A 25259-nucleotide genomic window follows, 5' to 3' on the forward strand; every position below is an offset into this window, starting at 1 on the left:
CTGGGGTGAGAGGACTTGTGCCTCAGCTTTTTTGCAATAACGGTATTCAGTTTAAAAAGAAGAGTAAAGGATTTTGCATATGGCCTACACAGAGAGAACAAAATGTTTTTTTGTTTTGGCAGTAGCTACATGACCCTTGAGGTACTTTCCAACTCTACAATGATTCTATGATTCTATCTGCTGAGGGCAGATGTCAGCAACAGAATGTTCACAACAGTCCACATCTGTTGTGTTTGAGTTTGGGCTGGGTTGCCATCAGTATGCTGATGACACCCAACTCTATCTGTTGATGGATGGCCATCTTGACTCGGCCCCAGACACACTGACCAGATGTTTGGAAGCTGTGGCTGGATGGTTATGTGGGAGCCAGTTGAAGCTAAATCCTTCGAAGACAGAGGTCCTGTGGCTGGGACGGGATGATAAGGGATTGGGGGGGCAACTCCCATCTCTTGCGGGGGCGCAATTAGTGCCAGCACCGTCCGTTAAGAGTTTGGGTGTAATCTTCGACACCTCCCTTTCCATGGAGGCACAGATTGCAGCTATAACAAAGGCGGCATTTTTCCATCTCCGCCAAGCTAAGCAGTTGGCTCCTTACCTCTCTCGCCCTGACTGTGATCCATGTGACGGTCACCTCCAGACTGGATTATTGTAACTCGCTCTACGTGGGGCTGCCCTTGAGACTGACCCAGAAACTCCAGCGGGTGCAGAATGCTGCAGCGAGACTCCTTACGAGGTCTTCGCTGTGAGATCACATTCACCCGGTGCTATACCAGCTGCACTGGCTCCCGGTGGAGTACAGGATCAGGTTTAAGGTGCTGGTTTTAACCTTTAAAGCCCTATACGGCCTAGGACCCTCGTACCTACGGGACCACCTCTCCTGGTATGCCCCACAGAGAAACTTACGGTCTTCAAATAAAAACATCTTGAAGGTCCCAGGCCACAGAGAAGTTAGGCTGGCCTCAACGAGAGCCAGGGCTTTTTCGGCTGTGGCTCCGATCTGGTGGAACACTCTGTCACAAGAGACCAGGGCCCTGCGGGACTTGACATCTTTCCGCAGGGCCTGCAAGACAGAGCTGTTCCACCAGGCCTTTGGCCAGGGCACAGCCTGACTCCCTCCCTCGGCAATCTTCGCGGAGATCTGGCCCAATGGTTGCCAGTGGCTTGAATTAATTAATTTTATAATGAATAATTTTAGAGTGTTGTTTATTATGCTGTACTTTTGTACTGTTTTATTGTTGTTAGCCGCCCTGAGCCCGGCTTCGGCTGGGGAGGGCGGGATATAAATAAAATTTATTATTATTATTATTATTATTATTAGTTTGACATAAGCTGTCACACACGGGATGGGAGGGGGGAAGGATATGAGAAACAGCGGGTGGCAGAGGCACGAAAATGGAGAAGGGCTACCCAAAAAGAAATGGAGTTGAAGCAAAATCTCACATAGGATCCATGTACAAGCAAGTGGACAGACAAGTGAAACTGGAGCACTCTTGGCAAGGGAGTTAAGAAACCATAGGCTTGTTTGTCTGAACAATCACTGAAAAAGGGAGCAGAAACCAGTGTAGCTTCTTCTGTTTCTACTTTTTCTTTTCTTCTTCTTGGACAGTGCATGCATTTTCCCATTAGGGAGATCTCCACTTTGTAAGGGAAGCCTCCCTGAGCATAAAACGTGGCAAATAAAATGTAAAGTTGCAATAATATTACATGCCCAGAACGTTTGTGATAAACATATTGCTAAATATTTATTTTTTAAAAAATGATAGCATCAGACTTATTTAAACAGAAGGAAACCAGTTGGAGCCACAGCGGAAACACGAGCTTACAGGGGGGGGGGGACTGAAAAGGGATACTGGAAAAAGATAGGGAAAGGCTAGGAATAAACATTATTTGCACAACAGAAGATACTGGAGCATTTAGAACTAAAGCCACTTGAATGTTTCCTGCTCGGATGCCACCAATTCTCTCTTGCTGTCCTTCTTTCCAGAATGCCCTTGCTGAGTGATGATGTGGTGCCACAGGTAAAAGCTTTCCTCAAGTCCCACCTCTTCCTTGAATATTGTTAATGCAACCCCTTAATCTTCATCAACTACTGACACTATGCTTAATTGCTTTCCCAAATGTGCACCCATTATCCTTTAATCTGTCTTTCTCCCCTCAACTCCCTCTACTGCCCCCACCCCACACAATACTTATACTGTAAGTTCCTCAAGATCAGGCACCCCCAAACTCAGCCCTCCAGATGTTTTGGGACTACAATTCCCATCATCCCTGACTACTGGTCCTGTTAGCTAGGGATGATGGGAGTTGTAGTCCCAAAACATCTGGAAGGCCAAGTTTCGGGGTGCCTGCTCAAGATGGAAGTTGTCTTTTTACTAATGTTGTATGAGGGTAAGTTGATAGCCCTTAATAAATGACAATAATAAGAACAACAATTAACAGCTTGGAACCAGGTTATCTTCTCCCAAACCTTAAGATCCTTTTCAGAGGCTTAAGGTGCTTCACTGAAAAGAAGTGAGGAAGGCAAGCACCAGGAAATTGTAATAGGAATAGTGTTACTTATTCTCACAGTAACTGGAGTCAGTCAGAACAGTGAAATAGTTAAATTTGGATACGGAACAAATGATTCAGGGACGTTAAAGTTCCAAACAGTCCCAAAATAATATTTCTAAACTGAGTAACTGTATAACTGAATAGCAGGGTTCTATTTAATTATTGGATTAAAATTATGAGCATGACAACCGATGGACTCCCTAAAATTTGTCTCAGGGAACATTTATAGATTACTTGCTCTGAGGTGCCTACTTGGATTTAGGAAATCACTCAGATTCATTTGCATGAACTCTCACTAGCATGCTTTGCTGGACTTGAACTGTTGGCAGAAATAAACAGAGTTTAAAAGGAGAACAACAGACATGTTTATCTAGCAAGATCTATCTCTACTGGTGGAAGTAAAAATAGCACCATGGTACAGGCTGTTTATGTTTAAGCGTGCACTGGAGAATTACTTGATATAACTTCCAAAGTTGTTTGTAAGAAGAGCTTTCACTTTATGAAGACTGCAGCAATTTCTTTCTACAGCACTGGATGAGTGTTAACTTCTTATCTGATACAAACTAAGGTTCTGTACTGGTGAGAATATAGCTGTGTGGGGGTGGGAACCTATTTGTTCAAATAGCCCATCAATTAAAACATTGGGCTAAGCTTTCTTTAGACTGTTTCAAATTATTATGTAAACTGGACAAACCAGCAGAAATTGGATTAAATTCCAGCAAGTTATCTGCATTGTAGCTATACATGTGCTGACTGCCATTAAATATAAAAAGAATTAATTAATAAGAATGTTTGTAAGATGGACTACAGTGGTACCTCTGGTTACAAACTTAATTCGTTCTGGAGGTGCATTCTTAAGCTGAAACCATTCTTATCCTGAGGCATGCTTTTGCTAATGGGGTTTCCCGCTGTGCGCGTGCCTCTGGCATTCGATTTCCGTTCGCATCCTGGGGCAAAGTTTGCAACCAGGAGCAGCTACTTCTGGGTTAGCGGAGCTTATAACCTGAAGCGTTCGTAACCAGATGTACCACTGTATTGATTTCTATGTGATTTTATTCTGTTTTCACCAGTATGATAGACAATTGATTCATAGCTTTTTCCAGTTCTATTTTAATTTGCATAGCTTCATCTGTAATTTTGTAAGGCTTATGGCTAAAAAAATAATTTATTCTAATTTTGATATATACTGTTGGGCTCTAAAATGGTTTTAACTTACTAGAAAAGAGACCATGGGATAACGGTGAGAAGCTCAGTGAAAATGGCAGGTTGGTGTGCTCCAACAGTAAATATGCAAATTCTGTGGCAGGAATTTCTAGGAAAGAAACTATGTATAATTCATCAAATATTATAATGACATTATATAAATCTATGCTACACCTACATCTGGTGCAAACATTTGCTCTGTCTCAAAAAAGAAAAGAAAAAGATATGTCGATCGGGAGAAGACAGTAAAAATGATGAGTGAAGAAGCATTTTTCCTGCAAAGCAAGGCTTTTTTGCTTGAAAAAGGAACAAATAAGCAAGAAAATAACAGAAAGTTATTCAGTTGTGAATGTTGTGGAGGTAGTGAACAGAAAAAGGTAATTATTCTCTCTCAAAGCACTAGAACTCAGAGAACTCAGAGTTATCCAATGAAATTAACTAGCTGTTTATTCAGGGCAAACAAAGAGTGCTAGTGCAACTCCATGTAATACATAATTGATTGAAGGAATTCACTGGTACCAAACATTGTGATGGCTACAAGTTTAGGTGGCTTCTAAAAGGTGGCTTCTAAATATATCGAGGATATTAACTGTGAGAAGGAAAAAATGGTTAACAGCATATGTACTCGGGACTGCTTAACTTGGATTAGTTATACTTGGTAGCCAACGCATGGCATGAGTGCGCTCTCCAACTCAGTAAAATAGACAAAACCACTTGAAGACATGGAAATGCTATATGTACTGTGGAATGCACTAGTGTGGCGTTGCTTTATATTTAGATACAGCTTGCAGTGGCACAATTGCCAATTTGGTGGGGCACCAGTGAGTGAGACCTTAAAAACACTGATATCCTCACATTACTGATAGTTCTAGAAAGGTAGATTAATTCTCTCTTTCTAAGTGCATGCTTATAAGTAAAGAGATTTTAATTTACGGTGCTGATTATCGACATGTAACTGACAGCTATTTTGGTTTAATTGCTGGAGAGTACACAATACAGTAGTACCTCGGGTTAAGAACTTAATTCATTCTGGCGGTCCGTTCTTAACCTGAAACTGTTCTTAACCTCAGGTACCACTTTATCTAATGGGGCTTCCCGCTGCCGCCGTTGTGCGATTTCTGTTCTCATCCTGAAGCAAAGTTCTTAACCCGAGGTACTATTTCTGGGTTAGCAGAGTTTGTAACCTGAAGTGTCTGTAACCTGAAGCCTCTGTAATCCGAGGTACCACTGTATCTGTAATCCTTAAGAAGCAACATAGTCAAAGGCGACTGAGGAATCTGAAGCTACTCCGTGTAATTCATGTTTTGCATGCCCCACAACCAAAGAAAACTAGGTTAGTGCTTCCAGTCATTATTAGAGTGTTTTCCCTTTTTTATGAGGCTGCTTTTAAGCTCTCCTTCCTCTTGCTTAATATTTTAATGTTAATGTGGCAAATTAGCAGTAAAGCAACCAGCTGTAGCTGTTTCTGGAGCAGGAGAAGCATGTGTTTATTTACAAAACTGGCAGCAACCAGCAGCTACTGAGGCCCCAGCACCTCAGGAAAACTAACATGCGCTAACTATGTGCTCTTGGGTAGGTGGGCCCCCTTGCTATATGACATGCAGATGACACAGGGAAGGGGCCGCTCACTCACCTGCAAAAGTGGGCAAGTGGTGGTAGCAAGGAATGGCTACAGCTTCTCCAATTGCTCACCTACCCTCTCCTTCTGAGAGACGTGGATGCAAGGATTTAGTTTGCTCTACCACTGAAAGGGAGAGCACAGATATAGACACAGTAGGAAACATGGTAGGAAAGTTTCTCCTGCTTCTGCTTGCTTGACTTCTCTTTCTAGGTGGTGCTGTGGCAGAAGAACTGAGCCTAGAGAGCTCTATATGCTGTGACCTCCTCTTGCTTACTTGCCCTTGATCTCTAGTCTGGGGCCTCAGGTCTGTTCAGAGAAAGAACGCAAGATGCAGCTGCCATTTTACTCTCTTTCTTTGGACAGCACAGGGAAGAAGACTGGGACCAAACTCAAACACCTAGGTGCCCAGAGGAAGTGGATACATGTGCAGGGAGGAAGAGGCAACAACAGCCTGGGGAGTTGGGCAATGGTGACTGAACTGAGCAAGCTGAATCCTTCCTCATGTGTCAGAGAAAGGAAAGAGGTGGTGTCTTCTGCCGTCAAGAGCGGCATAATTTGCTCTTGCTTTCTTGCTCACTCTGGGTGGCCCCATTGGGCCCAATTTGAGCTGCAGAGCGTAGCAGCGCTAACACCTCCTCCCCTTGGGGAAGAGCGGTCGTTTGGTGGTAGCGCATTTGCTTTGTATGCAGAAGGTCCCAGGTTCAATCCCTGGCATCTCCTGGTAGAGCCGGGAAAGGTTTCTGTCCGAACTCGTGGGGAGTGCTGCTGCCGGCTCATGTAGAGGGTACTGGGGTAGATGTAACACTGGTCTCACTCTGCATATAAGGCAGCTTCCTATAGGTCCCCCTGCCTGGACACACACACACTCCAGGTGCAGGTGGCAGTTGCTTGTGAAAGCAGGCGAGTGTTTGATCCAAGGAAGTGGCACTGCATGGGTAGAACTGTCCGAAGGGACAATCTACTGCACATGTTCTGTATGCAGAAGGCAAGAATCTCCAGGCTGGGCAGGGACCCCTGAGTCATGCTGCCAGCCAGTGTTGGTAATATTGACCCAATGATCTCGGCATACTGCCATTTTACTGCCTCTTTTGGGTGGCAGTGGGTCCCGCTAGGAGGCTTCCAGAGTGAGGTGGTGAGCAAGAAGCCTCGGCTGATGCTGTTCTTTTTTTTTTGGGGGGGGGGGAGACCACCACTTGCCCCTGTGCTGGCTCACCCTCCCTCCTCTGGGCAGCGCCATGGGGAGGACTGGACTCCCCAGTTCCCAGCCTCCCAGCAGCGGGAGAAGCGAGCCAGCGGGAGGTTGACTGAGGCAGCTGCTCCTGGCAAGGGGCAGCCGGCCGCCCTTTCCCCGCTCGCACACCTGCTCTCCCTCGCCACCGCGCTGCCCCAGGAGAGAAAGCGCGTGACCTGCCAACTTTGCCCGCTCGCTTAAGATGCGGTTGCGGTTGACAAGGTCTCCCGGCGCGAACCTGGAGCCAGCCCTGCTCATGGACACGAGTTCTGCTTGTGTGTGTACCGTGTGGTGCTCCTTTCCCAGCAGCTTTTGCCCCAGGGCCGCTTTTCCGCCTGTGGTAGTGAAGAAAGACACCTATTACTCTCTATGCGTTAAGGGGTGTTAAGGGCAGCGTGGGGCCCCCGTTCCACAAGTCTCTTGTGATTGGTTCAACCCTCCAATCCGAGCTCAGCGCTCCTGAGCTCCTATTGGCTCAAACACCCATCCTTCCGTCTAAGGCCTGCCTTATTATATATATATATTATATATATAATTTAACTGTCATCTCTCTCTTTCGGCCCCCCTCCTTTTCCTCACGCCCCCACTTGTCCTCCTCCCCCCCTCCCTCTCTCTTTAAAAAAAACCCTGTTTGGGTTATGGGGGTGCCGTTGAGGGAAGGGGAAAGGAGCGCGAGCCGGCTTCCCACACAACCGAAAGCCACGAGCTCCTGAGTTTTTGTGCGAGCGCGCGCGCGCGCGTGTGTGTGAGAAGAGTGCCTGTGCGCGCGCAGGAGGGAGGGAGCGAGAGAAGCGGCTCAAGCGAGAGCAACTCCTGACTGAAGAGAGAGTCTAGCCCGGCAGCGCGCCACAGACAAGACTCGTAAACGGGGAGAGAATGAGAGCGCGAAAGCAGCAGCAGCAGCACCGCCACAGCCACCAACAGCAGCAGCAGCTCTCCTCAGCTCAGGCAGCCGCTCGACACCAGCTGCAGAAGCAGGCGCACGACTAGAGGCAGGGGAGGGGAGGGGAAAAGGAAAGAAAAAGGCGGGGAGTGGAGGCTGAAGGGGCCACAGAGGCAAATTCCCTGAATTATCCCCCTCCTCTTCTCTCTCTCCCGCTCCCTGGCTCGCTCGCTCGCTCAGCCACCTACCCGCTCAGCCACCTCGCTCGCTCCTCCTCGTCAGCCTCGCTCCCTCCCTCTCTCCGCTGCTTCACTCACTCATTCCCGTCCCCCCTCCTTTCTCTCTCTCCCTCCTTCCCCCCTCTCTCTCACTCTCCTCCGTCTCACTTTCTCCCCCTCCTCCTCCCCTACCTCTCTTCTCTCCCCTTGTTTTCTCTTTCTCCCCCCTCCCACCCCACCCCACCCCCCTTTCTTCCCCTCTTTTCCCTTTTTTAATTTTCTTTTCCCTTTTTCCCCTTCTCTCTCTTTTACCTCAGCTTCTGCTTGCTGGCACTGCACTGCAGCTGCTCCTTCAGCCACTCGTCCTGCCTGGCTTCCCACCCCCCCACCCCTTTCCTCCCCTCCCCACCCACCCATTTCACCGGTGCCAGATAAACAAACCCTCCTCTTCTTCCTCCAGCCCCCACCCCCCAAAAAACCCCATCCTTTTGGGGAAAGGGGGTGTTGGACTTGCCAGATTAGCTCGAGCTTTTAAAAGGAGGACAAGAAGAAGCCCGAAAGAAGCGGGACGAGCCCCCCCTTCCTTCCTCCTCCCCCCTCCCTGCTCCCCCCCCACCCCGAAGGGAGAAGCCAGTTATCCTTCTCGCGGCGGCAGCAAACATGATGGCGGCAGCTCCCATCCAGCAGAACGGGACCCACACTGGGGTGCCCATAGACCTGGACCCGCCGGACTCTCGGAAAAGACCACTTGAAGCTCCCCCCGAAGCCGGCAGCACCAAAAGGACCAACACGGGCGGTGGGTATTCGCCCCCCCTCCACCACCACCACCTCCTCCTCCTCCTTCCCCTCCTCCTCTTCCTCCTCCCAAATTCCCCACCCACCTTCCCCTTTCCTACCTGCCTCCTCGCCTCACCTCGCCCTCCTTTCCCTTTCCCCAAACATTCCTTATTTCTCTAATGTTATCATTCATCAAAATGGCGCCGCTTTCCGAGCATCTAGCAGCTCCGTTTTATTTTAATTTCGCATATTCGTCCTGACTTGGGGTCGCGGTGGGGTGGAGGGGAGGGCTGTTCAGCCTCGACCCACCGGGCTGTACCAAGCCCAGGGCTGCTGCTTTCGCCTGCTTCTTTCTCTCTCTTTCTCTCCCCCCCCCCCGCCCCCCTAACCAGCGCACGCCTTTGAACAATTGGGAGAAACTAAATGAATAAATGGCGGATGAAAAGAAGCACTTTCACTCCCCCCATCCCCTCTTAAGCCCCCCCTCTCGTGAGTCGCCAGGTAGATTTTTTTTTTCCTCCCACCCACCCAATACAACAAAAATCTTGTCGATTTCCTGGCACCACTTTCTGTTACGGTGGAAAATGTTGCAAAGATTTGTTCTTCCTGGGGTTGGGTCACGGTGATGGGATGTGTGCGCGCGTGTGTGTGTGTCAGAGAGAGGTTTGCGGAGGGAGGGCGGGAGTTGCCTGTCTTGGTGCGGTGACTTGTTAGTTAACATCCTGCTCTTCCTGGATGAGATGAGTTATAACGGGACCAGCATCTCCTCTATTCATTTGCACTGGAGTCTTCATAACAATGCACCGAGGCAGAGGTGAATTTATTCATCCAACATTAACAAACAGCAGAACTAGATAGCTCGTGTATTTAACTGTTTGTATAATGTCTTTGCGGGGTGGGGTGGGGGGCGCACCTGTACTAGCTGGGACATGGACTCTCAAAGAAAAGTAGGATGGCTCTGAACCTGCTCCTTTATAGAAGCAAAGTTCTGTAATGATGCATTTTTAGGTTAAGCTGTGAAAAGCAGATAGGGGTGTGTATTTGTGTTTTAATAAAGAGGGCTTAAATGTGTGTGTTGTTTTTAGATGAGATCCTTTCAGAGCAGTTTCTTTAAGGTCCATAGAATTGATGTCATTCATTGGAGGAGCAAATTGTTCAGTTGTAAAGAAATATTTGATTCATTCCCCAGTTCTGGCTTTTTTCTTTCTTTGGTTTTGCTCTGATTTGGGCATTACATTGGGCATGACATAAGCAGTCACCTTTTAAAGTGTATGCATGACTCCAGGTTTTTTTAAAGGGGGAAATATTATTAATGTCCTTTGATTAAGAGATCATTGCCACTTGAGAAGCATTTAAAAATACATCTGGATTACTTAGGCAAATGCTTGCATCCACTTATATTGCCAAGTTTTCTTGTCAATAGCTAAAACTCTTTGAATAAAATCTCAAATTTTGGATTTAGTGGATAAAGCTGTGTGTTGTGGAGAGTACAGTGCTAATGGTGAACAAATGCCCTTTTAATGTTTTCTTTCCAGTTTGCAGCATTTTTAGGGAAAGTTGTAGTTCTTGACAAAATTCTTGTGTAAGGTATTTTCTTTCTTTCTGAAGAGTTATATCATACCTTAGTAACTATTTTACATTCAGAATTACAACTTGAATTGGGTCATTGCTTCTCATAGCACCACCAAATTAAGGACAATTCATTAGATTCTTCATTTTTTCACAGCGGATATGAAGGATAGTGCAACTGGTTACATATCTGTGCAGAATACCTGTACGTTAATACTATAATAGAAAGGCATATTTTTGTAGGTTTGCGGATGAATGAGATTTTAGGCAGCTAATTAACCTTCAATATCTCAATTTTTTCAGAGGACGGCCAATATTTTCTAAAGGTCCTCATACCTAGTTATGCGGCTGGATCTATAATTGGGAAGGGAGGACAGACAATTGTTCAGCTGCAGAAAGAGACTGGAGCTACCATCAAGCTCTCTAAATCCAAAGACTTTTATCCAGGTAGGTGCAAGCTTTAGAAGATTATTTGTTAAATCCCTAGGGTAATGTATCCACATTCTGTATAATTAAACAACATTAGCGTACCTGTAGAATTAAATAGTATTAGCATACCACTACAATAACTGGCATTCTTGAATAGTAAAATGCATATTCACAAGCAATTCTAAGTAAATATATTGGTATTTGTTATTTTGCAATAAAGAAAAGATAGCTCGCTGTCTAAACCTGATTGTGGAAAAACTAAGAATCATTGCTATTATGCATGTGTGTTCTACACAGTTCATCTTATTGCAAGAAATGTTTTTTTAAAAAACAGGCTGTTTGACAGCTGGCATTACAGGTTTTGCTGAAGTTTTCAGACATTATAGCAATTAAGCTCATAAGTAAAAACACAGGTTCTCCTTGTAGAATAGGCCATTTACCTTAAATCCATTACGTACTTTGGTTCTGCTTCATTGCTTTGTTCATACATCTTAACATGATATAAATTCCAAGTGCTGCTCTTCAGATGTTTCTTTGATTTTGTGTATTTTTCACAATTGTGATATATAACGGAAACCTATTGCGAAAGAAAACAAATAATTTTATTTGGAAATTTAGACTCTAAGAATATTGTACACATAAGTACTATAAGATTAAATTATAAAATATACATACTGAAGGCTGTATAATTCATATATGGTGTTTTATTATCATTTTTGAATGCATAATGTTGATAAAGATTTCTAAACTGGTGTGGAGGTATTTAATGTAAATTAAAAGCAACATTTCTTTATATAGACCAGTAATGAAGCATTATTGATAAAAGAAACATTGTCAATAAAGGAAGTGTTCTGATAGTCATTTGATTTTTCTTAACTCTAGCACTGGTGGCTTTCCATTGAGATGGCCTGTTTTCTTTTTTCTTGTAATGAAAAGAAAAATTATTTATATTTCGTACTGGTTCATAGATATGATTGAATCTTGTAAACTAGTTAGAAAGACTGTCAAGAGTAAAACAAGAGTGTTTCATTTTCTACTGTCTTAAATTCCGAAGTGGATCATTGTTGTTTGATACAAAGGTTGTTATTCTCTTGTGATAGTTGTGGTACAGAGGCAGAGAGTGTATGTGTTCAAAGACTTATATTAAAAATTCCATTCAAGATGCAGTATATAACAATGCGTTATTTTTTATGAATGGTGTCTTTTTCATGAAATAGTATTTAAAATGTTGATGAAAAAGCTTGTATATTTTTAAAAAGTGAAAGCCGGTATATAGATGACATAATCGATATGGACATAAAATTGTGACAGTTTTGGATTATAGCTATAATGGCAAATTGAGTTTGGAGACAATAGATGAATAAATTACAGATGTGTTTGTGATATTCATAAGAATAGCCAATGTGAGATGACAGTGCAGAAGAATTTGTGTTTGATCATCAATGCAAATTCTAAATCATAACCTTTGATTTAGCTATATAGTATTAAGCAAGATTGGAATCTTTTGTTTGCTACATTAACAGGAGTCCTTTCCATTCTAATTAAAATCAATATTAAGTGTTGAATTGGGCGGATGCAAAGATTTCAATAGAAATTTCCTCTGAAGGTTAAAAAAAAAGACAAGGCATGATGAGGGGTTTACAGCCTTGTGTTAAGTGTTCCTGTGACGTAAACAGGTTCCCTCTGAAGAAATGCCAGCATGAGAGAGAGCTTGTACAGTTTGACTGTAACAGGTGTAAACTAATCCCTTGTTGTTGTTATTTACTAATCACTAATTTTGGTCCTGTGAGACCTTGTTTATATTTGAAACCACAGTATTGATCAATTTTAGTGAATAAATAAATATGGGCATCCATAAACTACATAAACATGCTAATACATGTCACTCTTTAATGGTGCTAGGTAATGTTTCTGTTTAGAACTGAACATGAGCCTGACGCATAGTTTGAGCTCATGGATTCTCCAACCTACTGTAATTTGGGTTTCTTCCATTTATAAATCCTGAAGTCTTAATCTGAACTATGCTAACTTCTGATCATCCTTAAATTAGACTAGACACTGATGTTGTGTAGGTGTGAATTTTCGATTAGCATTGTAAATATTGTATCCAACTAAAGTTTTGATCAATGTAATATTTATAGGTATTAATTGTTCCATAGATGCCTGGCAGTTATACAGTTCAATGGCAACAGCTAGATTATAAAACTTTTTGTGCGTATCAATGATAGTTGCGTTTGTGAACTATATTCCATGTGAGTTTGTATTTAGCACAGAGTAAGTTTAGTTTATCTGATATGACCAGAAGTAACAAAATTAATTGCAGCTAGTTACATGAATCATACTATTGGCATACTTTGAAGAAAACCCCTCAGTGCTGCTGCCCTTTGATTAGCTTGGGATATTAGCAAGCATTTTCAAGTTAATCCAGGTTATCAAAACACTTTTCATCCAGAGTGTAAGTAAAATTGGTGAAATGCTCAGAATGAATATCCTTATTGGGCACAAAACTGTTAAAAAACAGGTAAGCATTGTTTGTCTGTGCTTCTCTACTTATAATCTAATAACTAGAAAATAAGAATGTTTAAGGAAAGATAATACTGCAGAATTTTGATTTGGAATGTCCAGTAATTCTGCTTTGGAATTTCCAGTAATACTACTTGATAAAATTGGACAACTGCATATAATAGTCTGCTGACTTTTTCTTGTTTGCTGTATGGTAGATAGATTTATTGTGTATTCTGTGTTTGAGTAGTGCAATGCACATTTTTTAAAATAAAAAAGCTGCTGTACATACATGTATGACTGGTAATTCTTTCCTTATGACATATGAAATCTTGGTGTATATAACACACACTGAAAATATTTTCTTAGTTAAAATCCCATTGATTTTATGACATTTTAAAGGAACTCAATAGTTTATGAGGAAATGCATAGTTACTTTGTGAAATGATATTCTATATCACTTGCTTTTAGTATTTCACTTGATATTAATAAAATCTGAGGAAGAGTTATGGAGAAGTTCAGTAAAACATGTTGAACAGGAATTTTATGAGTTATGACCTTGAATATGTTGCCCCTCCCTTTAAAAAAATGACCAAATGTACACCAGTATTTTCCTGAAGTTCATAATTTCAGAATAATAACTCCACAGGCAACCTTTCAAAGGGCGTTCTCACAAAACGCTATGGACTTTGAGAAAGTAATGAGAGCGTAGAGGTAAATAGTTTTTTGGTTAAGTACAGCAGTCATTTCTTCGCTAAAAAAAATAGTTGTAATTTTAAATCTCTGCTTGTTAAATGAAAGCTGTTAAATGATTGAGACTGCAATCCTATACTCACCCTGGAAAAAGTCCCATTGAACTCAATGGGATTTATTTCTGACTTCATATATAGGGTTACAGTGTAAGTGTGGTTGAAATTAGGATATGAATGTGAATAGCTGTGTGCAGTGTGGCTGTCCAGATGCTTGGAGATGTATTCCAGCAAGGATGTCATTCATGTAAAAGGCTGACACATCTGTCCCATTACGTTTTAGCTTTCATGGTACATGTCATTCCCACCCTGCCCCACAAAATGTGTCCTTATTTTAGGATGCTTAAATATAGACACGGTGCTACAGGTTGTATTGCTACTACCATTTTTTACTCAGGAGGATTGTTTCTGAAGGAAGTAGTAATGCTGAGTATGTGGTAATTGTGGTCACTGAGAAGCAAAGCTTAGTTCTCTTGGGTTTTTTTAACTCTTAAATGCCCAAGCATTGAATACTAGCTATTTGAAGGTATAATTCTCAGTTGTACAGCTGCCATTGATCTTGCAAAGTCTGCTTTAATGAGAAAAAACAAGTTAGGTTCTGATTTATTTATTTTTTAGTGTTCAGAATTAAGCTATAAATGGATGAGAATTCTGTATGACGTGGAGGTAGCTTTTTGTGTATAATGTTATATTTTCTTTAATATGGGGAGTAATGCAGCATTTCCATTAAATATGCTTTCTGGGTGTTGGGGACTTCTAGTACTTTTGTGGTTTTTGTCCCTTGTTGATTTGGTGATTGATCTTATGATTGTTGAATAAAACTTTAAAAAGAGTGGATTTGTTCTGAATTGAAATGCCTGTATTGATGTTTCTCTAACCCCACCCCGTCCCTTAAATAATAAAAAATGATAGGCATTTAGTGTACAATCTTCAACATTAACAAACTGATCTATCAGTTTATGAATGTGTACTTTTCGCTAAGTGTATGTAGGATTTCAGCCTTAAAAATGGTGCTAGGAGAGGGAAAATAGTCACCTGATCTAGCATCCTACTGCAGGGCAGGATGGTGTACAATCACATCTCCGCTCCATCTGATCAATTCAGATGAGTTCCTGGAGGAAACTTCTTTCTAAACTAAAATATGGTGGTCATACATTCCAGCAAATCACTCACTGAGTGAATCTTAATGCAACCAGTGGAAAGGAATTCCGCTAGAAAGAGTTTTGGGATCAGATTGATGAGCATAGCCAGGAGACATCTACAAGTTGCCTATCTGTTTTGCAACTTTCACTTATCAGCATGCACAGTGGATTAGTTTTTTGAAAGGTTTATAGGCCAAATTTATTTGAGGATGACAGAACAATGTTAAAGAAGGAACTTGTTAATTTTTTTAAATTATGGAATTCAGTTTACTTAGATACATTATTAATAGAGAATTATTTTTCTGTGTGCAATGTTCTTATATAGTGAATATTGCAGGGCGTGTGGAGTTTTATAGAGGAACCAAGAAAGACGCATCCATTTCAGAAAGAATCCTTATTGCTTCATTTTAAACTGCTGCTTAGCTTTATAGTGATGGTGTGAAGGTAAAAAGCTCAATGCACTAGTAAAATAATCTGTACAATAAATATCTTTCAGACAGCATTTAAAAAAATGAAATGCTATTTGGAATGGCAGTGAGGTTCCTAATACCTGATCATGGAAGTGAATTCGTTTTAGAAAGTAAAAAAGGTAATTTTAGATATCTTAATACAAACATAATTTTGGTGAACTTCCAGTTTAACAGAAGTCTTAAGTTGTCGCTTTACCTCTTTGCTCTTTCACTTATTTTAATAATTGATTTTTTAAAATTCTTTTAAAGTCCTGTCACCTCGTTTTGAAGGATAAGATTACTTTTGCCGAAAATGATTTGGAAAATTAATTTTCCGAACAATATAGGTTTTAAACAAATAACGATCTTGCAAATTAGAAAAGAAAATGCTAATTCTTTAAATCAGATTGCAGATTTTGAAAGTTAAAATTGCTATGAAGTTTGGGGTTGATTGCTGCCTCATTTCCATCTTTGAACTTGGTTCTGGTTAAGTTCAACAACATCTGTAGAGATCCGACTAACAAACATTTCTGGGATTCATCTTTGCAGTTTTCAGCAGGTGCAGTTGGTGTTGCAGCCCTTCTCAAAAAGAGGTTAGTTTGTTTTTAATGTTTATTGTTAGTCCGGTGGGAAGGAATGACTTGGTAGAGACTTGAAGGTTGTCAGTTGTCCAGTGCTGGAATGCTGCAGGTAATTGGGCTAGACTGGTGGGAATTGTGACAGTGTGCTTCTCACGTTGCACTGCAGCTGCTGTTGATCTTAATTAATCTGACCCTCAGAGGCTGTAGTGTCATAGCATAAAAGGCAGTACATACTGGAAATTGAGAAGCTATTCTCATGATCTTTTTACTGAATGCTTTTTTAAGATTTAAAATGACTATTGGTTTTTATTCAATATTAACTGCATTGTAAAAGCAAGTGGATGAAAGGAGGAAATACAATATTTTAAATAAAATGTGCATTTTTTAGTCTGCCTTAGGTTCTTCAGTATAACCATACTTATACTGAAGACCTATTAAAACCAATAGCGTCTACTCTGAAATATGTATCAAAACTTCCAGTATTGAATGAATGCTGAATATCAAATGTAGATTTGTATATTATTTCGGTAACATCATTTATCTCGTATTATGTTCTGTGTGATGTGTTGCGTTTTGATAAAAAAAAATAGGTAGTCTGGAAAATTTTGCTATACATCTACATGGTGTTTTAGGCTTCCTCATTACTTGAATACAACAGACGTTCGCTTCTGTTTTGGGAAGATGCTTTGAAAGGTTATGTACTGCATGCTGGGTACATGGAGGTGTTATGAATGTTTCAGTACCCATGTCTTTCATAGAAGAGATTAAAACATACCATTTAACTTTCTCATTTGAGAATATTGGGATTTCAAACTTTGTAACTTTGAGTTTTTTGTTCTATACTATAACTATTTAAGAGATTTGAAAACATTGAACCTTATTACTTTAAGATTCAGACTTTTGTTTTGTTTTACGTTTGTTTCAATTAAGTAAATATGAATTGCCTTAAACTGGCTAGACTTTTGCATTTGGGCAAAACTCTTCATACCTTATTATTGCAAACAATTATTTTCTGAAAATACTGAAATCAAATGCTACTCAATTATTTCATTCAGAATACAAAGTTTGTTTATTTAGCTTTCCTTGATTTTGCATGTTAACTGCTAGTTTCATATGGCATCCCATCTGAAAAAGTGTGCATGCACGCAAAAGCTTATACCCAAAACAAACTTAGTTGGTCTCTAAAGTGCTACTGGACAATTTTTTATTTATTTTGACTGCGTCAGACCAACACAACTACCTACCTGAATATGGCAGCCCAGTTTGTCAGTGTACTTACTGGACACTATCTCTATGACACCGGTACATCTTTAGCATTCTTTCATCACTACTAGATTTCATCACTATTCAGTACATTTAAAGTCTACTTAATAGTTTAAATTTACAGTAAGTATGATGTGTTCGTGTGTCTGATTTCTGGATTTTATTTGTGGAAGGAATAAAACTTCTGTTTTCCATAAATATATTTCCTACTGTATTCTGCAGGACCTGTCTTGTCAACATGGATAGAAGTTCTGCAAAATAACAATGATTATTTTGGAAAACGGGGAATAGGGACAAAGGGTAGAATCACTCTGGTAAGATGATTAAATATAAAGAAATAAAGCATTTTAAGCTGTGAGCATATTAACAGCTTGTGTTATTTGATTCATCATTACAACTAGTTTGACACTGATAGGTGGTGCATTTGTAGTTACTAATAAGGTGCTCCCATAAAAACACATATTTACGTTTAAAACCTTGTCAGACTACTGAATGCTCACCTAAGAAATATTATATGACTTTAAATAGAAATGTATTATAAATGAATGCATTATTGTTAGACACAACTCTAGAAAAAGACAAGCTTGTTGGAGCCTTAAGGCTAAAACTTCATTTTAGCTGCTGCTGAAAACAGTAGCCCTGTCTTTTCAAGCCCACTCATATGTAACCTTTAGCGAAGAAGTCTGTGATGCATTGGTAGCTAGTGGCACGGAAATTGAGAATTTTGCTGTGTTATGACATCACATATCTTGGCGTACTAAAGGTTGAGAGTCGTGGAGTTGGTACGCAAGCAGGTTTAATATTCAGATTTAGATGTACTGATTGATGTGTTGCAGTTATGCTGGTGCCAGAAAAAATTAGGACAGCTGTGTGTGCGCGTTTTAGTGGCAATAAAACAAATCCAGCATTTTGATCACTTTTAATAATTAGTTCAATCCATTTGATTCTCTGCCTGTGGAATGCCCACGTTTGTATTTATTGCTCTTTTCTAGAATGAGTTTTTTTTAAGCTAAGGAAAAAAGTGAATATGGATGTCCTTCTAAGATCATGTCTAATGTTGTATGAAGAATTTGCCCATACACTATTTCCTAAAATGTGTTTTGTTTTGCTTGCTGGGTTGTGCAACCTTCTGGTTCCGCCCCAAGGAGCATACAATCCTAGGAACAAAGTATAAGAAAGATGGGAGACCAATTATTAGATTTCTGGATATTTTGAACAGTTTTCAGAGAGGTAGCTGTGTTTGTTTACTGTAGCAAAACAAAATCTTGTGATACCTTAAGGTTAACAATTTTTTTTATGACACAGGCTTTCATGGACTACAGCCCACTTCATCAGTCATGCATTGGAAGTGGACTGCAGTTTACAACAGCTTATGCCATACTCAGTTTGTTAGTCTTTTGACATTATTATTATTATTATTATTATTATTATTATTATTATTATTATTATTCTACCTTTTTCCCTGCTCGGGGTGGCATATAGATTAAAACAAGAATCACAAAAAACATAGAAAAAACAATTATTAAAATATAATTAAGCATTTTAAACTATTTTGAGACTTTATTCCCCTTTGATATCCTCCCCTGCCCCACAGCCAATAAGATTGGGGCATAGTGTTGGGTTAACCTTTATTGTGCCTTTTTTTCAGTCTCCACGCCATGCTGAAAGTGGCAAAGGGGAAAGTTTTAATATGCTCTAATGCCCTGGCAATTTTTAAGCAAAAATAAAAAGAAACATTTAGCTCCTGTGTCCTGTCAAGCTAATCTTAAAATGTGACAGTGGTCAGACACAGTAATGGGTTGAATGTGAACAATATAAGTTAAAGCAACTTTAACTTTGAGTACTTCCACACCAGCCCTTTTCTCTGAAGTAAGGATGGCAATTCCACTTAACATTTTGCAGAGCATCCATATGGTGTTATTTTATTACAGTATTACTGTGCTTTCTGTGTAAGCTCATATTTCTTGAGATATAATGTTTTTGTGACAAAATGTTTTTGTAATAGCCTGTCAGGTACAGGTGCACAAAAGTACTATTAAAACATGTTTAGGACTCCAGTGCTGCCAAATTGAAAAGTTCCTCTTTGCAAGTTCATTGCTTGCTCTTTTATCCTGTTGATCCAGAGTGGGGTTGATAAGGATGAATAGTCTGGTTTATCCCTTGAATTGCCTCTCTAAATTAAATTTTCTGCCCATGAGCGTATATGTGTGTTACTTATGGTTGTATTTGTCATTTTTCAGAAGGGCAGTCAGGCCCTTTATGAAACAGGTCCCATTTATGGGTCAAGGTGGAGATTGTTCAGCACTATTTTCCTAACCTGGATCAACATGAAGAAATAAAATAGGCTGAAGCTGCAAATGGTAGGGGCCGAGGGGTGGATTAGGATTATAAAGCACCTGGCCATTGTATGCTTGTTGACGTGATAAAACTGTAAGAGAATCATCAGATATAATGTGACACTCTCCAGATGTTCTTGGACCAGCCATTATGACAACTGGTCAGGAATTATGACAGTTGATATTCCTGATAACATCTTGAAGGCATCCCCTTAACTTCTCCTAGTCTAACCAAATGCTGTGAGTTATCCAAGCAGACGGTGCTGGAAATAACACAAGCAACAACATCCAATTCTAATACTACAATAGTAGATATAGATCAACACAATAGAAGAAACCTTTAATTGCTACATTTTTATCCATTAGAAAAAGCTGGCACCTTACTTGTGTGAATTGGGAGGCTGACACTATTTCGTTGTAAAGTATTATTCAATATATATTGTGATACAGTGTTTTTCTACAGCATTGTCGCACAATTAAAGGATATATCTGTCTGCCTTGACATTCCACATGAGCTTATGACGAATGTTGCAACCCAATTTATAGGACCAGCATTTTACTAATTTTGGGTACTGTTTACCTCAGAGCAGACCCATTAAAAGTAATGAACCTAACTTAGTCATGTTTATTTATTTTAATAGGTTTATTCTAAGTAAAATGTAATCGAATAGCCCCATCTGTACTTTTTGCAACTTTTGCCATATTGCCACTAGCCCCAACTAAGCAGAAGAAGTGGAAGAAACTGCGAAGACAATATTGAGACAGATGACCTTCGTACTGTTTTCTAAAGCTAGATGTCAGTCCCACTGATAGCTGCTGGATAAGCTAAGCAGAATTCTTAATGTGAAGGCAAATCAGAATACACCGTGCAACCCTAGATAATCCCCCCCCCCCAAAGTGGCTTTATGAATATTTTTATACTTAGCACAATTCAATCTGAGAACGGCCACATATAGAACCAGGAGAATTCAATATAAACTTGATAGAAGAAAAGACATGGCAAGACTCCATCTATTGCTCAGTGAAAATAAGAAAACACACATCATATTTTGTTGAGACAAAAGTGGACTACTTAAACACAAAACAACTTTTTTCTATTCCTGAGAAAGTAGAACTTCCAGACTTGAGTAGTACCCGAAAAACTAAGTTCATTTTCTGAGATTCTGCCAGAGCCATCCTCTAAGACTGATAGCAAAATTGCTATTACAGTTAAAAAGTTATTTAAAAGTATTTGAAATTTAAAGATGAGGGACTGATTATTCGAACAACCAAACCTTTCAATACTGCTAATTTATTTGTATGTTAAAATAAAGGAGCGGGGAAAAGAGGTGTGTAGATAGTATAATTATTAGGTAGAGCTGGACAAAGTTGTAGTAGAGTGAGGGGCTTTCTGTTACTGTTAAAGACACAAAGGTTCTTCTCTAGATTCTTTGAGTGAGTTCTTCATTCAGCCTTCCATAACACCAAGTATATAGGTATGTGTTTAAAAGGCTTAGTCTTAAGAATAAAGCTGTCTAATCCCTTTTAGACTATAACACTGCTGTTAAAGCTTTAGAAGAATTCCTAACACATGTACAGCATGAGATTTTCCAAAACTCTTGCCCCATTTGAATTTTTAGAAAGGATTTTTAAAGAAGTCATACATTGGGGGGGGCCTTTTATTTCTTTTTGCTGAAATAATTCCAGTGATTTTTAAGACCCCCACTCTCTCCATATCATTATTAATTAGTCTATGTGTGGCCTCTTTCTTCATAGTATATTGCAAAGTGCTTTTGGAATAATCAGTGCTGCTGGTGTTGTGCCTGAATATACAGAGGATATGGGAACACAGAACTTTCACTTGGCATATTGAAATGCTTGTAATGTCTGGAATATGGCATAAATGAGGGGTAGAAGAGAAAATATCTTTTGAGGTTGGGATTTTACATAGAATCATCTGTTCACAATATTTACTGCGTTTATTTTTTTTAGTATAGTGGTACCTCGGTTTACAAACTTAATTCGTTCCTGAAGTCTGTTCTTAAACTGAATCCATTCTTAAACTGAGGTGCGCTTTCCCTAATGAGGCCTCCCACCGCCAGTGCCCTTCCACCGTTTGATTTCCATTTGTAGACCGAGATAAAGTTCACAAACCACAATACTACTTCCGGTTTTGCAGAGTTCGTAATCTGAATCGTTTGTAAACAGGACTGTTCTTAAACCGAGGTACCACTGTACTTACAAAATCATACAATTGTAAAGTTGGAAGGGATTCCGAGGGTCATCTAGTCCAACCCCTTGCAATACAGGAATCTCAACTAAAGCACCCATGACAGATGGCCATACAAACTCTGCTTATAAACCTACAAGAAAAGAGTCTGTTCCACTGTCAAACAGCTCTTAGTGTCATAAAGTTCTTCCTGATGCTTAGTCAGAATCTCCTTTCTTGTAACTTGAATCCATTCACAGAATAACAACTCAAGGACCATGTCCTTCTAGTAACATGGATTAAAGCAGATGTCATGACAGGGACACGGAAGAGGAACAGATGGCCATGTACTTAAAAAAAAAATGTGTCAGAATATATATTTGAACGTTTCATGCTAAAGCTGCAATGTTTTGCCCAATGACCACTTCATGCATGACACTTGTAATTCACTGCTGTTGGATAAGAAGTAGTGAATATCTTTATTTCTTCTTTGTAAAAATATATATATATAGAGAGAGAGATAGAGAGAGTTAAATTATTATGAAATAGAAAGTAAGAATTTAGGCCTAGCAAACTTCTGAATAATTACAAACAGCCTTGGATATACCGCCCCGCGCCCCCACTTACTAGCCTTCTGGGGCTCACAGAAGAGGACGGAGGGCTCTGTTCTTCTTGCAACAGTCTGTTACATTTCTGTACTACGCTTCCCTCCTCTCGGAGCCTCCTGTTTTCTATACTAGACACAATGGGTGGAACATATGAAGCAGGGGCAGGGAACATGTCTCAGCTCAAGGACTTCATTCCTTTCTGGGCAACCTTTTGAGAGTCACATGTCAATAATGAGTGGAGCTAGAAGCAATAGTTGGAGGAACAATAAAAGTAAAAAAGAAAAGAAAAGCTTTCTTTTGTACAACAGACTTGTTCCTACACCCCCTTGTCTCATGACCATCTTTGTCCTACATTAGGATAACCAAGAGGCATCATCACAGTTCAAGGACACTTTTCAACAGGGTGTTTGAAGCAGGGCTAATGAGGATGGTGACCTGGGGAGAGGTCTGAAAGCCAGACAGAAAGGTCTGAGGGACCACATTCCACCCCTGTACCTGATATTTCCCATCTTGGTATAAAGGCTCTGTCTTACCTTCATAGGCCTGCTTACTTGCCTGTGTGGCATTCCTTGATAACAAAGAACAATAGCTATTGATGTATAGAAATTTGCCATAAACTAAACTGAATTCCAAAAGGAACAGCAAAGGCTTCAGGATGCAGTCTGACTTCTTCTTCTTTTCTCTTTCAAAGTTGCTCTTCAAAATTTTAAAAAAGCAGAAGCAGAATAAAATAATTGAGACGCTGCATTCAATGGAAAATTAATTTTTGTTCAAAGTACAGTAGGTTGGAATGTAACAAGGCAGGCTCTTCTTAACAATATAGGTTACTGTTCTCTGTTGAACCAACTAAATTTTAGTAAGATAGGCATAATTTCTTTGATGACACTCATTATTCTTTATTTTGTCTATGCTGCATAACTGTCATTGGTTGTGTTTTATTTGTGAACTGCACACTGATGTCTGAATGCGTGGTGACTGACCAGAAAAGAGATCTTGGAGTTGTGATACATAGGTTCAATTAAATAGTTAATCCAGTACATGGGACCTGGGGAAAATGCTAATTCCATTCTCAAGATAATTAGGAGAAGGGTTGAAAACAAAAAATGCCGGTATTGGAATGCCTTTATCCCAAAATGTGGTGCAACCACACTTGGAACACTGTGTAAAGTTATGGTCACCATCTCTCAAAAGAGATTTTGTCAAGTTGGAAAAGGGCAGCCAAAAAGACTGGAGCAACTCCCCGTGAGGATTATTACAATGCTTGGGACTTTTTAGTTCAGTAAAAATATACATAAGTTTTGAGGTTTATAAAATTATGCATGGTTTAGAGACTGTGGATAGAGCATATTATCCTTCTTTTATAATACAAGAACCTGAAACATATTCAGGACAAAATATTTCACATGGCTCATAATTAAGCTGCAGAATTCTCAACTATAGTGATGGCCACAAATGTAGACAGCTTTAAAAGGGGATTAGACAAATTAATGGAGGATAAGGTTACTAATACTATATTCTACCTCAAGGATCAGATTCTGTATGCTGTTGAATGCCAGTTGCTCAGGAAGAATTGTAGGAGATTGCCCTCCAGACTAGATAGGTCTTTGGCCTGATCTTACATTATAAAATTCTACCTGATTTATTGTAGTACAATGTGGGCCAGGAATAAATGAGAAAAAATTGCAGAATAAAGTGAGATTTAGATTTCTTTTTTAGAATTTCTATTGCACCTGGTTCTCATGGATAACAGGCAGGTAACAACAGTTTAAAATACAATCAATAAAAAATAAGAACAAGGAAGAGTCAAAATATCACATAATCTGTCACAATGCAAGGCCGAATAGATATATTCAAATTGCTTGACTGAAAATAAAGGTATTTTACTGGCCCCAAAAGATGCTTTGCATTGGTGCCAGCTGACACTCGGTGGGATGGTATTCTATGACTCCACTGCTATTGCCAAGAGGGCCCTGTAACCTTCCTCTTGTGAGTTTACAGAAGATCATAAGCTAGTTAGATGCTTAAAGTAATAATTATGATATGTAGATTAGTGCTTGCTGCAAGAAAGTTTGTGAAGGTGCATATACAGGTGATATGCAACAGCAGTAGCAAAAAATTATATTAGCTGCATAGTAATGACAGCCAGTTAGTAATGTTGCTTAGGAGCCCTCCCTGTATTTTCCAACTGTTCAGTGGTACATTTTAAGTATATACACTATGTGTGTTATGAAAACGGTTTTTTGTGGTTAATATGTAAAACACATCTACATGCCTTCTTGTGTTTCTTTTCCTAGGCATGATATCTGTGATAGTCTTGGACTGAGGGTGCCTTTATGTAGTTCCACCTCCAAGCTAAGAAGATCTGGGCTGGTTACTAACTGGGTGGGATATACATTAAGAACCCTGTGAACTAACTCCTTGAACAACAACCAAGGAGCAAATAATGCTCTTCTAAAGTCTTTTATAAGAAAAGGAATGTTGTTTTAAGACCACTGTGGTGGCATCTCCAGGGTGGAGAGGTGGAAGCAGAATATCCTAGGGTGTCAGTGTCAACTTTGATTTTGATATTGCAATTTACGTAACAGCTTTTCAATTGATATTAGACAGGCACAGTCACTTTGGTAAATTTGTTTTTATTTCTGCAAGCCTACCTGGATTTAGATATCTATATTTGTTTTAAGTTTTACTATTTTTAAAATGGCAATAATTTTATGTATACTTGTGGTTTTTTAATTATCTTGTGGTGTTTAGTTGTGTGATACCTACAAAAAAATTTTTCTCATCACTTAGAGAGTGCTGTGATTAATTGGTTTATAAATCTTCAAAAGAAAGTAAAGTAATGTACTGCAATGTGGGCATGAGTAATTTTACAGTTGAGGCTTTCTAGCCCTATTCTGATTTTCCAATGCATCTGTACTTGATAAAAAATACTTTCCTCACTTTGGTGATTTACATATTTG

At 39.9% G+C, this 25259-nt stretch overlaps 1 protein-coding gene and 1 long non-coding RNA gene across 7 annotated transcripts in view; one reads left to right on the top strand and one right to left on the bottom strand.

The window, feature by feature from the left end:
* Window positions 1–1716: 1716 nt before the first annotated feature.
* LOC114593086 (uncharacterized) lies at window positions 1717–7227 on the bottom strand. Its single transcript, XR_003705590.2, has 3 exons — window positions 6891–7227; window positions 5387–5497; window positions 1717–4342 (listed from the first exon to the last, which is right to left on the bottom strand). It is a non-coding gene; the product is annotated as an uncharacterized LOC114593086 (long non-coding RNA).
* Window positions 7228–7273: 46 nt separating this feature from the next.
* NOVA1 (NOVA alternative splicing regulator 1) overlaps window positions 7274–25259 on the top strand; it is a 147345-nt gene continuing 129359 nt past the window's right edge. The window contains exons 1-2 of one of the 6 annotated variants that reach the window (XM_028721615.2): window positions 7277–8502; window positions 10356–10499. In XM_028721615.2, the coding sequence (XP_028577448.1) occupies window positions 8367–8502; window positions 10356–10499 (280 nt within the window). In that variant the 5' untranslated portion in view covers window positions 7277–8366. Of the gene's footprint in view, window positions 8503–8554; window positions 8985–9142; window positions 9298–10355; window positions 10500–25259 lie in introns of those variants that run through there. The other 5 variants (XM_028721614.2, XM_077926336.1, XM_028721616.2 and 2 more) reach the window with 5 other exon arrangements.

Source organism: Podarcis muralis, chromosome 1, assembly GCF_964188315.1.
Source record: "Podarcis muralis chromosome 1, rPodMur119.hap1.1, whole genome shotgun sequence".
Classification (NCBI taxonomy): Eukaryota; Metazoa; Chordata; class Lepidosauria; order Squamata; family Lacertidae; genus Podarcis; species Podarcis muralis.